Source organism: Urocitellus parryii, chromosome 6, assembly GCF_045843805.1.
Source record: "Urocitellus parryii isolate mUroPar1 chromosome 6, mUroPar1.hap1, whole genome shotgun sequence".
In the NCBI taxonomy this organism is placed as follows: domain Eukaryota; kingdom Metazoa; phylum Chordata; class Mammalia; order Rodentia; family Sciuridae; genus Urocitellus; species Urocitellus parryii.
This window is the reverse complement of record NC_135536.1, coordinates 98,222,878-98,236,699: the sequence shown is the minus strand read 5'-3', so window position 1 is coordinate 98,236,699 and position 13,822 is coordinate 98,222,878. Positions and strand designations below refer to the sequence as shown.

Here is a 13,822-nt window from a genome sequence, read left to right as displayed (position 1 = left end):
AGTATAGCAATCTTTAGAGACAATAGAGAAATGATGCTTCTTTTCTGTTTCTTCCCTGCTCAAAAGACATAGAAAGAGGCTGAATAGAAGCAAGATTTTGAAACTGTATTGGTTGTCAGAGAGAGATTGGACCAAAAAAGGAAAAGAATGAAATAAGAAATGTTGGCAAAAAAGTCTTTTTTACATAAAATCATTAGGAATTCTAATCCATCGGATGTTTATTGTAAAGGCTTATTTATCACACTATACCGTACCAGAGGAAAAAAAGAATTAAATAGCTGCAGATGGTAGATATTTAAAAGGATCCAAATCCCACTTCTATACATCTAAAGATGTAGGGTAAAACTTTTAAATTTTTCTTAAACATATTATATGAACGCCACCTTCTTTGACCTGAGTTTTAAATGAAGAAAAAAAAAAAAAAAAGCTTTATGTCAAGCTTTCAGTTTTTTATTGGGTGTTTGTTTCATTCTAACTGGTCAGAAAGTAGTAAAAAGAATGGCTCTTTTATGCCATTAAAATACTGTTTGGTGTTTTTTTTTCTAATACTGTATAATATACTATATATGTGTATGTATGTATGTATGTATAATTTTTACATAATATAAAACACATAGACTATCAGTGGTGGTATTCACAGAGCAGTGGTACTCTAGAATCTCATTCCCTGTGTAGTATTAAGCATTCTCAGAAGAGGGACTGATGGGGCCAAACTCTCATATAGTTACAGGGGCTGGGGCTGGGGCTGATGTTCAAATGGGGCTCAGGTGTGGTGACGCTTATAGCTCCACCCCCTCAACTGGAGGAAAGGAGTATGTTATATGTGGTCCAAAACTTTTGAGTTGAGTCTTAATGTGGAAATATGGCATTTCCTTCTGCAGAATACAATGACAGATTCCACAATACTTTTGGAAGATGTACAGAAAATGAAAGATAAAGGTGAAATAGCACAAGCATACATTGGTTTGAAAGAAACAAATAGGTAAGTCAATGGTTCTTTTGTTGGTTTTGGTTTACCTGTGTTGGGATTAAGTCTTTAAGCTAGACTTTTGTATAGTAAGTCAGCATATTTATTCATTGCTTTATTAGACATCTCATCATCTGCAAAGAGAATCCAAGATGTCCAATGTGAACCCAGTTAAAATCCCATTTATAAAATTAGGTAGTATTATTGATGGAGATGTCTGTGAAATTTTTATTTGTATTACAGGAAGGTGTTGCTGTATATGTAGGGTCTTAGCCCTGAGGAGCTGTCTTGAGAAGAAAAATAGTTGTTCAGTTTGGGCTGTCTTGTGTGGTTCCTTTCATAGAATGGGTTAGTTATTCAGGATGGTTATTTGAAGGTTTGTAGGGACAACTGAAGCTTTCAATAATTGAAATTTAGTATGAAGAAAAGTGATAAGATATCTGGGATTACATTAGTGTTGGCTGGACAACTCTAAAAGAGTACTATGACTTCGAGAATGAGAGAATGAAGGCTCATAGATGGAATTCTCCTCAGCCCTACTGCCATTACACTTCTCAACAAAGCTGCAGTGTTATAGAAATATGAATATTAATGATTATGTGCTAGGTCCTTTTGAGAGAACAATGGCCAATGATAATTACAGAGAAAGATAATTCCAGAGTTACGTATTACCAGTGTTCAGTCTAGGTCTCTTGATGCATAGTATCAGAATTGGTATTCGTAAATACTTTACAAACCAAAGATACTAGTCATACAAAAAGTAAGATACTTCTTTAATGGCTAAGTGTAGAGAATGCTTATGAAAGTGTTTGGTAAAACTGAAATTCTAATTAAATTTATGATTATAAATAATAAACATATCTTTGTATTTAAGATTATGTTTTTATAGAAAGAGCTATATTACACTGTTCATGCATCCACTCAGCTATTCAGTCACCAGGTATATGTTGTATACCTACTTCATGGCAGACTCTGTGCCACATAGTGACAATACAGCAATAAGGAAAATAAATTCAGTCCCTGCTTTCTCAGAGATTATAGGCTGCTGGTGAGACAATCAGAGTGTTTGGATTTTATTCTGAAGATAGTGGAAAGCATTGAAAGATTTAAGTAGGAGGATGATGTGATGAGATTTGAATTTTAGAAATCTAGCCCTGGCTATTACATTGAGAGTAGATTGCAGTGGAACAAGATTGAAAACATGAAGACCAGTCACCAGATTGAAAACATAATCTAGTAACTGATTATAGTGATTTGGGCTTGGTTGGTGGCAGTTGGGATTGAGAGAAATTGGATACTTTGAAAGATACATGAGAAGATGAGGTCAGTTTGGCCTTTTTGTATATTGAATATGTGGTGAAGAATGGGGAAGCCTGAGGTACGTGCTATGGACACTGGGTTGGATGTGGTGATGCCATTTCATGATATGAGACTGGAGTGTGGGACAGTGATCAGTAGACTTACACATATTGAATTTAAGGAACCAGGAAGACATCCAAGGAGGGAAATCCATTAGGCAATTGAATATATAGATCTGTATCCAGGAGAGATATTTGGACCGAGATATAAATTTTGAAGTTATCAAATTATAATAATAAAATTGAAACTTGGAAACAGATGAATTTTCTAGGAAGAGATGGTAGATGGAAAACAGAATTCCTTCAATTTGTGTTATGAAAATATATCAACAAGATTATATAGCAAGAGTAAAAACCTGTACTCTGTAGTCACACAGTGCTGGGATCCGATCCACTACTTACCAGCTGTGTAACTTCTACAGGTATCTTACTTCCAAGTCTCCAAGTCTTCCTGTGTAATGTGGCACATGGTATATATTAGGTGACTGGGAGAACTAAATGAAATATAATGAAAGGATGTAGAACAGCATCTGGCACTTAGCAAACACACAAATGTTTGTATCTTAGAAAAAACTGTTATCAATTTTGTCATTCTTATCTGTTAACTACTTCTAATAAAATGTGATACAACTCTAATATAAAGGGAGTTTCTCCATATATTAAGATTAGTCTTTGATGAAAATAACTTGAAATCATGTCATAAAAGCTGAATACATTGGACATGTTCTTATACATGTTACTCCTATAAAAAATTTTAAAACAAATTTTTAAATGGAGAATCAGATTTCATTAAGCTAAAACAAGTTCCTACCCAGAAGACTTAAAACTTTATTTTGAGATATACTGTGAAGATTGCCACATGAAGACAATAACTGGAGTTTTCATTCCACATGTATGCCATGGTTAGCCTCCAGTCTAATGCCTAATATACAGAATCGCTCAGCCAGCTGAATAAATTGTTAAAAACAGAATTTCTTTCTCACTTTTTAGTTTATTTCTTATTTGGGGGGAAAATAACTCTTGGTCTTGTTTTTTTTTTTTTTTTTGCTATAATTTCTATGCACATTCATGTGATGTTACATGTTACCCATTTTTAAAAAATTAACCAAAAATAATTTTTGTGGTAATGTTCTAGTGTTATCTGTGATAAATAAAAACAATCTTACTCACTTAATAAAATATTGAAATACCATGTGCTACTCTTGACCATCATCATCTCATTACCATCCTGTATTCCTTTGTGTTTTGCATTTTTGTTTCATTTGCATGGAAGATCTTCTGCTATGGATTACCATGAATTGAATGAGGATGGAGAGCTGTGGCTGGTTTATGAAGGGTTAAAACAAGCCAACAGGTTATATTTGTCTCCTCAAAATGGAATGTTATTAATTTGTTGTTTTTCTTACTAACAGTGACCTTGTGACTTTAACTCTGTTTCTTTTGCATTGTCTTCCTGGGTAAATCAGTTTCATTAGAATTTATTAAACTTAGAACATTCAGCCAGACACCTTCTCTAAAACCTTCTCCTCTAAGAGATACTATTAAAGCTAAAATTGATTGATGGTGAATATGAGAATTACTTCCTATAAGTGAATGATACTTTCTAGAGTGAATATCTAGAAATCTCTCTCTCTAGGAGTTGAGAAAACAAAATCAAGTATGGTACAAATTTTGGGGGCTAGGAACTAATATTTATTACTTAATTAGCAGCTTCTTGTTTCAAAGATCAATCTACATGATATATGTACCTGTAGCAATGTGGCTGCTTTCTTATATATTATTATACTGCCTAAAAATAATATCAAATAAATGATTTGGCATTCCTTGTGGTTATTGCAAAATTCACATGCATGAGACAACAAATCAGGAGGGTTTCATGTTTAAGGGAAAGAAAATAAATTGAAATAGCAATATCTTTTTAATGCAGATAATCATCTGCTCTATTGACATGTATAATCTTAAAATCTCATAAAAATCCATTTTAGAATTAAATTTTTAAAAGTCTTAAAATACTGTTTGTTCAGGGGGCTTCTGCTTATTGTGCTTTGTTTATTCTAACCATAAACCACTGTCATTAATTTTGAAGTATTATTGGTTTAAATTCTTTTGAAATTTTAACAGCTTGCTTGCAATGGCATCAGTAAGTTTTACCCAGCAGTTGACAAACCAAGACAGTTAGAATAAAAGAATGTCTTCTTTTCTTTCTTCACATCAGTTAATTTTTTTTTTTTTTTTTTTTTTTTTTTTTTTTTTTTGGTGGTCGTGGTGGTAGTTGCAGCAACTGGGGATTTAATCCAGGGGTGCTTTACCCCTAAGCTCCATCATCAGCCCCCTTTTTTTGAGACAGGGTCTCCCTAAGTTGCTGAGACTGGCCTCAAACTTGTGATCCTCCTGTCTCAGCCTCCTGAGTCACTGGGATTACAGATGTGTACCACTGTTTTTTTTTTTTCTTGCATCAGGTCTTAACCATCACTTCATTTTGTGTTTAGAAAAGGAGTGACTGTACAAGCAGGGAAGCACAGTGAAGGGAGGATGCTCTTACTCTCTGGCATCTTTGTTGCCAGTGCCCTCATCTACTTTGTGCACACAGCTGGCTACATGGTTGCTCAAAGAAACAGTAACCACTTGTTGGTCCTGTTAATACTTGTATTCCAAAACCATGTCATGTTTGGATTCTGTTACTGTTATATAAATTTATGGGGAGAGAGAAGATGATAAATTTAAAATATGTTCATATATGAAATTACAGAACTTTCTGCCTGAATTTAACTAAATCTGCATATATTTTAGAGTAAGGCTCCAGCATTTCTGTCCTTTAGTGATAAGAGTAAAAAAATGGGACCCTGGTCCCACCCTCTGCCTAGAGTTAGTAACTATAATCCTTAAAGGCATATTTAATTAGATTGGGAGTTTGTAAGCTTGCCCTTTATAGTGCAGAGTTATTTGGTAGCAGTGGTACTGTGTTTTCCACATTGAATTCTAGCTTATAAATATAGAAAGCCAGATTAGAGCTAGGTCTTTCCTTTTTTTTTAAATCATCATTTCCTATGAATTTTTTAAAGAGCTAAGACTCCTCTGTCTCTTCAGACCTCTGAGAATTTTATACTGCTCAGAAAGACACAAATATGAGAGTGTTCACATACATTTCTGGTCCTTGTTTGGGTTTTTTTACTTTAATCAAGTCAGAAGATTCAGGGCTACTAGAGAGTACCTACTTTTTCTAATTTTGTAAGTGAGCATGAAGCCCTACCCCACACCACTTAGGCAGGAACTCAAAGTGTCATCTTTTCTTTCTACTTGTATGGCTTTTCTTCAGGCTCCTGGAATCCCAGCTGCAGTCACAGAAGAGGAGCCATGAGAATGAGGCTGAGGCCCTCCGAGGGGAGATCCAGAGCCTGAAGGAAGAGAACAACCGGCAGCAGCAGTTGCTGGCTCAGAACCTACAGCTACCCCCAGAGGCCCGCATCGAGGCCAGCCTGCAGCATGAGATCACCCGGTTGACCAATGAAAACTTGGTAAGGAGAAGTACCACCCCCCTACCCCCACATGCCCCCTCTCAGCAGGCAGTGCCTGGCATTGCTGAATATCTTGGTTTCTTTTTGATCAAATACAGCTTTTCCTTGCTGAGAAAATCTCTATGCCCCATATTTGTTACTCTCTTACTCTAATAGAAACAGTAAAGAAAACATGAATAAATTGGTACAAATAAACAACCTGCACAGGTTGTTCTCACAGAAAGCTCCAGGTGTCCAAGTGTTCTCAGATGTCATATGGAGGGTCAGGAAGAGAACCACCCAACTACAAACTGGGTTTTGATAGAGTCTGAGGCAACCTGCTTCATCCATTTCAGCTAAGGATTCTCTGCCTTCTCAGGAGGTTTGGTATGTGATTGCCATGACAGAGACTGGGCAATTTTGCTTACATTTGGTCCCCAAGCAGCCACCAAGGCCATCCCAGCCTCTCTCTCAGGCAGACAAGAGCAGGTTAGAGTTGAGATCAGGGAAGGTGGTTGGCAGAACCAAGAAGGGGCTTTTGGTTAATGCTAGATGGAGCTTATTGACAGGAGAGGGAGTCAGGATTCAGGTTTAAACTTATTCTTTTAAGAAGAACTTGTACGTATGATTGCACAATGGTGTGACTCTACTTCATGCTCAACCAGAGAAGAGAAAAATTCTTCTCCATATGTATACAATGAATTAAAGAGCTTTCTACTGTTATGTATAACTGATTAGAACTAATAAAGAAAATTAAAAAAAAAAAGAAGAACTTGTATAACAAATGCAGAATTTTTTTCCCTTGCCAGATTTTTAAACACTGGTATGGAGTCCAAGTTTTTTCTTTTCCTTTTTCCTTGTTTGTTTTTCTTTTTTTACTGAAAATATTTTCTAAGTTATTTGTTTCTGTCACATAATAACCTTTATTACAGATTTGTAGTTTTTAAAATCTGACAGATATACACATAATATTAAAAATAATTGAAAGATTATAATTCCATACTTCTGTGTAAAATCTGTATTGTAGTGATAGCCTGATTTTTGAGAAAAGTTTTTTAAGACTTTTGAGAATTTGCCTTTTTTTTAAATTAAGGTTTCTTAATGACCTATAATAAAATACTTTGAATTCTCTCTGAAAATTTGCAATCTGAATCGTCTGTCCATTATTTCATTAGTGATACTCTGTATTACAAATAGATTTCTAGTGTCATTTATCCAGCCATCTTTTGTGTGAACTAGAAGCAAAGCGGAAGGTATTCTTTTTGCAGTCTGATTTCTGTGTGAGGCTCATGGTGGGAATACAGGAAGAGGGTGAATGTTGTATTTGGACTCTTCAGAGTGACTGAAATCTTGCCAATTTGTCAGAGAAACTACTGGTTCATTAAATATTTTTGAAATGTCATTTATTATTCCCAAGTATATTTTGTTGCTTAAATTAAACTAACAATTCTTTGATGACTAAGAATTGATAAATATACTAACTAACATTGATTGATCAGCAAAAAAATTTTGTGCTTATAAATGATTGTCTTAAAATACTAGGTGAATCTGAAATAAAGGTGCTTCTGGGTGGCAGATTCCCAAAGTTTGTACACTAAGTTGATCAAGTATTTCCTTTGTAAACTGTCTGTATTATTAATTTTTCCTAGCAATTTTCATAGCTAACATAAAAATAAAATGGGCCTCTACATTCTAAGCCATAAAAATCTGGTTAATGAGTTTGAGTTTGGGGAATACCCTTTTTAATCAGCTGCTTCTCTTGCCATTACACTGGCTACTAATTCAGGGGAATGGATTCAAATTTAAGTACATGAAATTATGTGCTTTTGCCAACTCATTATGGTTTCTCATTCTCAGTTGTGTAATTCTTGGAAGCACTTGAGAAGAAAATTCAAGCAGCAATGGACCTAGGCTTAGTGTTCTTGGAAATGAAGAACACTAATGGAAATGTCACCTTGTGTGACATCCACCAGCCACCTACTGCCCCAACACAAACACAAGAATGGTATCTTTCCTCCTCTAGTGAACAGGTTTCACAAACCTCCCCCAGGATGCCTTTCAGGGAAGAAGGGCCCAGGGTTTCTCACCATTCTCTCCAAACAAGAGTACTAACAGTGCCAATATTTTCCCTTTAATTTTATTTGCCTTCCCTACCCTTGCTGTGGCTGCCAGTAGCAAAGTAGGTCTAGCAAACTCCTGAGCATCACCTATGGGGAAGGTTAGAGATAAAAGGGCAAGAGGGCTGAAGACTGAAGTGACAGCCTTGTCCGGGCAGTGTGGATAACCATTCTGTTTACCATCTAAATGATGGTGTCCTGGACATCATTCATTTCTTTTTATTATGCAAAAAATCTGTAAGAATGTAGTTAAAATAATATATAGCAATGACAAATCAGAGTCTTCTGAATATATACAAATTCATTATTTGTGTTTTAAAATACTTTTAAATGAATTTTGCTGAGAGGTAGTGTTCCCTCAAAGACAGGGGGAAAAAAACCAAATATCCATTATGCCTGTTTTTTCAGTATTTTGAGGAATTATATGCAGATGACCCTAAGAAGTATCAATCATATCGGATTTCACTTTACAAACGGATGATTGTATGTAAAACCACAGTGTTTTTTCCTTGTCTTCCTGCTAATTTTAGCCCTCTATATCTGAAGAGCACACTGCTGCCTGCCCCTCACCAGAAGTCTTTTCAAAAACTTTCACAAAACCTATTTCTGCCCACAGCTATCTTTTAGCCAGTGGTGTCATCTCTGTCAGTGTCCTGCGTCCATTCTCATGTGTGGTTTGTTATTAACACTAGGCTTACAGTGTGATGGAAGCAATATGATTTGAAAGATCACATGAAATCCAAGAAGCAATTAACAGTTTGAACAAAGCATTAGCAACTATTCCCTTCAAGTCATCATTTTAGCCTGTAATCCCAGCAATTCTGGAAGATGAGTCAGGAGAATCACAAATTCTAGACCAGCCTCAGCAACTTAGCAAAGCCCTGTCTCAAAAAAATCCAAAAAGGATTGGGGATATAGCTCAGTGTTTAATCTACAGTACCAAAACAAAAAACCCAGATCATTAGTTTAGTATCTATGTCCACTCCTGTCTAAACTGGAGAACAAATGATATTTGGATTTGTAAACACTTGTCTTCTCTGTAACCTGAATGAAAACCACAAACATCCCTGACTCATTTCCCTTCTAAACTCTGAGTCTGCTCTTATTCGCTTTATTTATTGAGTTTCTAATTATGTGCTGGCATTTTAGAGAATTCTCTTTTACAGAGACAATAATCATACACTTTAATACCTCCCACCATAAACATACTGTTTTTTCCTGTTTTGCATTACACATTCATAATTATTCCCTTTCTTTGTATATATCACCTGCAAGATTTCATGAGTGGCTTATGCCACCTGCCACTTTGGCCCAAAGTCATCAAACTGCTCTTTATCCCATTGTCTATGATTATTTTTCAACTTACCTTTTAATTCCCAAAACTTTTAAGTTTCAGATCTATTCTAACAGCTCCAAAGAATGGGTCTCTCATAGAGTAGGGTTCAATTCCTGCTTGATAAGTTCAATGATCCTTAAATCTTCTCCCAAAACCTTTTGTGAACTCATCAAAATTCATGCTTGCCTAGTTTCCCTTTAAAATAAGCCATTTCACTGTAATAACAATATATTGAAAAGGTTTGATTTTTTTTTTTACCCAGAGAGAGTCTACTTAAAAAGACTCCACAGGAAGCTTGCCATCCATCACGCTGTAAAGATTTTACTGCATTGTGTATTTTAACATTTGGCTTTATTATAGCTGTATTTCCCATGCCTGCCAGTTTTAGCCAGGTGGGGGCTCCACCAACGAGCTGCTCTGAAGCTTTTATGTAAAACTAACAGTACTATTTCTGTGATGCTGTGTCAGCTCTCCCTTGGAAAGGGAAGTTTTAAAAGGGCTATTTTGATCTTTTTGTTATGTTTCTCATTTTGATCTTTAGGATTTGATGGAACAACTTGAAAAACAGGATAAGACTGTCCGGAAACTGAAAAAACAACTGAAAGTTTTTGCCAAAAAAATTGGTGAACTAGAAGGTACTAAATATATTTTTTATATGACAGTCATTGAATCTTGGTTGTTTATTGCTATACAAGCAGCCTAACAAAGACTGTATGTGAATATTAGGAAAAATAACCTTTAGCAAACCTAATTTCTGTGGAGTGGAAATTTCTATTTCTACATGAAGAAAAAATGTTCTTTCTGTGGTGGGAATTATATTTTCAGAAGGAGAGAATTCATTCATCAAGCATCTAATGAGTGTCTCATGTATGCCAGGTAATGTACTAGACAGTATACATGGCCATTAAGAGCATGGAATGTGGAGCCAGGCTTCCTGGGTTCAAGTTTTAATCATTCTACTTACTGCCAGACATGCTGGTGCACACTTGTAATCCCAGCAGCTCCAGAGGCTGAGGCAGGAGGATTATGAGTTCAAGGTCAACCTCAGCAATTTAGTGAGGGCCTAAGCAACTTAGCAAGGCCCTGTCTCAAAATAAAAATATAAAAAGGTCTGGGGATGTGGCTCAGTGGTCAAGTGCCCCAGGTTCAATCCCCAGGACCAAAAAAAAAAAAAAAAAAAATCCTTCTACTTACTAACCATATAATATTGGACAAGTAACCAAACCTCTCTATGCCTCAGTATTCCAATATGTTAAATGAAAATGTTAATAGTATCTGATATAGTTATAAGAATTGAATGAGTTGGTATGAGTAATACATTTAGAATAGTTTATGATAAATGCTACATATAACTTAGTTGTTAGTATTAACTTTTAATATTTAGGATACTGACAGGAGTGATATAAAGTCTGTTTCCTCAAAGAATCCACAGTATGATAGAGGAAAAAAGAGAAGCAAATAAAAATATGACTAATGAAAATAAAGAGATAAGATCTTTTAAAATATCTCATGGTTTCTATATGATAATGGCAGGAAAACTCCTTGAGAAAAATTAAATATAAGTTGCTGTTATTATTATGAATAAATTAATCTTGTTTGTGGATTAATGTGTTTGTTCATTAAATAAATATACTGAGTTCCTGCCATGATCTGAGCACAGTTGTAGGCACCAGGGATCTAACAGTGAACAGGACTAAAGCCATATTCTAAGCTTTTTTCAACAAACTTCTCACTGCTTGAGAGATTTTAGAGAAACTATTTGGAATTGCCTTCATACCTAAAATGATATTACTCAGCCTGATCTCCCATCTTATTCTCTAGATGTCATTCTGTTTAATTTCTGCTTGGCTCAAAGAGTTAAGATTCCCCACTACTGGTAATGTTCAAGAGAATCTACTATGATTGACTCATAAGTATGGTTTTCATTCCTCAAACATTCCAGGACCTATCATAATTATTCTGTTTGGCTTCCTGTTCTCCTGGTCAAGTCCTACTCGTCCTTTGAGACCAGAGTCATGTGTCACACCCTCAAAAGCAGCCTTTCCTGATCCTACAGATAGATCTTATGGCCCTGCCCTCTGTGCACCACAGTTTGGCTCACATCTTCTATGATTTTCATTACATCATATTTTTAGTAGTTTTCCTTGTTTGAATTATTGTCTTTCATGATAAACTATAAACTTCCTTAGCATAGGAACCACCTACCTCTTATTTTTCTTTTGTTTTCATAGCCCTGAGTATGGTGTCGGACCTATAATAGTCCTTCCTTAAATGTCTGTTGAAAAAATAAATAAGTTTCAGAAATATTTAGAACATGACAACTTGAATATTTACTTTAAAGAGGATATTTCTCTCTTAGATATACAAATACTGGAATAACTGTTTAGAAATCAGAAAGATTACTTTGTAGTCATATTTGATGTATAATTCTTCATATAACATTGAAATTTTTGAAACCCCAAATCACATACTCACACATGTGAGATATACAATTTAAAAAAGAACTTTCTACACTTATTATGCACTAAATTATATCATGAGGTTTTAATCAGACAAGAGCATTTGCTTGAAAGAAACTGATTTTAAGGGTATTAACTTGTGAGATTGCTTATGTTGAACTCCTACTGGATTCTTTGCCATATATTAGTAATTTTACATTTTTAATCAGCTTTCTTTGATGTATACATTTTTAAAAGATTACATTAGAATATTTCAAGATGTTACTAATTTTAGGCTATTATTAATCAGAAATCAGTGAAGCAACCCTGACAAGTATAAAGCTGATAGGTATAAAGCTAAAAACATTTGAGAAGGCTTAAATTAAGTCAAACAAAGACATAATGGTTCTTAAGAAAGGTTATATTTTGAATCAAGTGATAACACTAACTAGAGAATAAAATTAATAGATGTATGTAACCTGGAACTTATGGCAGGCATTGTCTCTGCTCTACCCTCAAATTAGGGAATATAGATGAAAGATTTTTTTAACACTTCTCCCTTTGTCCATGAATCTCACAGTTGTACAGAAAATACTGGCAACTTTGTATAGCAAAGCACTTTCTAGTAGCCAAAAGTGAATATTTTTCTTCAACATACTTAATACATATATTATAACATACTTAAATCCTTTCAGTTTAAAATAACACAACTCTTACCTTTTCCTATTGGCTACATTTAATTAAGGAGACTTTTTTTAACATCCAGCAAAATCTATTTTTAAAAATACCAACCTATATAATTTTTTAGAAGGAATTATATAGTTAAATGGAGAGTATTTCAAAATTTGATGTGCTTTGTGCCGTATTTTAATCTAGGAGTGGGTGTTCCATCTCGGTTTTTGTAGTCAAGAAATTTATACCTGAGAGTCTTCTAAAAATCATTTGATTATTTTATAAGAGAAAAAAAAAAGCATAGGTGACATTCCCAAAGCCTCAGCCAGTAAGATACAGGACCAGAACCCAAGCTCTCTGAGAATCACTGCTTTCTCTCCTTTGAGTCATGTTTCCCAACAGAGCTTCTCCACTTATAGGAATGTATCTGTTTTAATTGAACCTGAGATCAATATCTTCCTGGTGCCAAGTGTGGAAAAGTAAAATTTTTTTAAAAATCCAATTTTCTTTCCTTTTCCATAACAAAAAGGTTAAGGAATGTTTTCCTTTCAAGTTTATAAAGAATTTAGAAAACAGAAATAGGGATTGCTTCAGCTTTTTGTAGAAAGAGTCTGCATTGGATAAAGCGCTGGACTAAGAAACTGCCATCTCAGTTCATTTGTGCTGCTCTGACAAAACACCTGAGACTGGGTGATTTTTAAGCAACAGGAATTTGTTTCTCATAGTTAGTTCTAGAAGATGGAAGTTCAAGATCAAGGTGTGTGCAGGCTCACTGCCTGTTGAAGGCCTGATTTCTGTTTCCCTGGTAGTACTTTGTTGCTGTGCCCTCCAGAGGGTTCTTAGGCTGTGTCCTCACATGGAAGGGATGGAAGGACAAAAGGCCTAATTAGTTCCTTATAACACTTTTATAAGGCACTAATCCCATCCTTAAGGGTGGAGCTCCTATGGACTAATCACCTCATAAAGGCTCCACATTTTAATACTGTTGCATTGGGGATTAAGTTTCAACATAAACTTTGGAAAGCAAATGTTCACACCATTACAGCCACCAATGTCTCTTGAGTGTTTGAAAACTGGAGTAGAACCAGGCATGGTGGCACATTCCTGTAATCCCAGCAACTCAGGAGGCTAAAGCAGGAGGAGTGCAAGTTTGAGGCTAGCCTCAGTAATGAAGGGAGACCCTGTCTTAAAATAAAAAATAAAAAGGACTAAGGCTATAGCTTAGTAAAGTGCCTCTGGGCTCAATTCCTAGTGCCAAAAAAGAAAGAAAAAGAAAACTGGGGTAGTGTCCTGGTTTATCCTTTTCAGGCTTTATATTTTCCTGATGCTGCATAGAAGTTGACATTTTATTTTAATTAGTAAATAGTTTTGCTAAATAAATCAAGATTATGTTGAGCTGATAGCTGTCTTTTATCTGTGAGTTTTTGTAAAGACTTAAGT

General features: G+C 35.2%; 1 protein-coding gene across 1 annotated transcript in view; it reads left to right on the top strand.

The window, feature by feature from the left end:
* The window catches only part of Myo5a (myosin VA), a 216,094-nt gene that overhangs the window by 167,405 nt on the left and 34,867 nt on the right, over positions 1 to 13,822 (top strand). Inside the window, exons 29-33 of the mRNA XM_026391361.2 lie at positions 882 to 982; positions 3,599 to 3,679; positions 5,642 to 5,840; positions 8,345 to 8,419; positions 9,814 to 9,907. Coding sequence (XP_026247146.2) covers positions 882 to 982; positions 3,599 to 3,679; positions 5,642 to 5,840; positions 8,345 to 8,419; positions 9,814 to 9,907 — 550 coding nt within the window. The remainder of the gene's footprint in view (positions 1 to 881; positions 983 to 3,598; positions 3,680 to 5,641; positions 5,841 to 8,344; positions 8,420 to 9,813; positions 9,908 to 13,822) is intronic.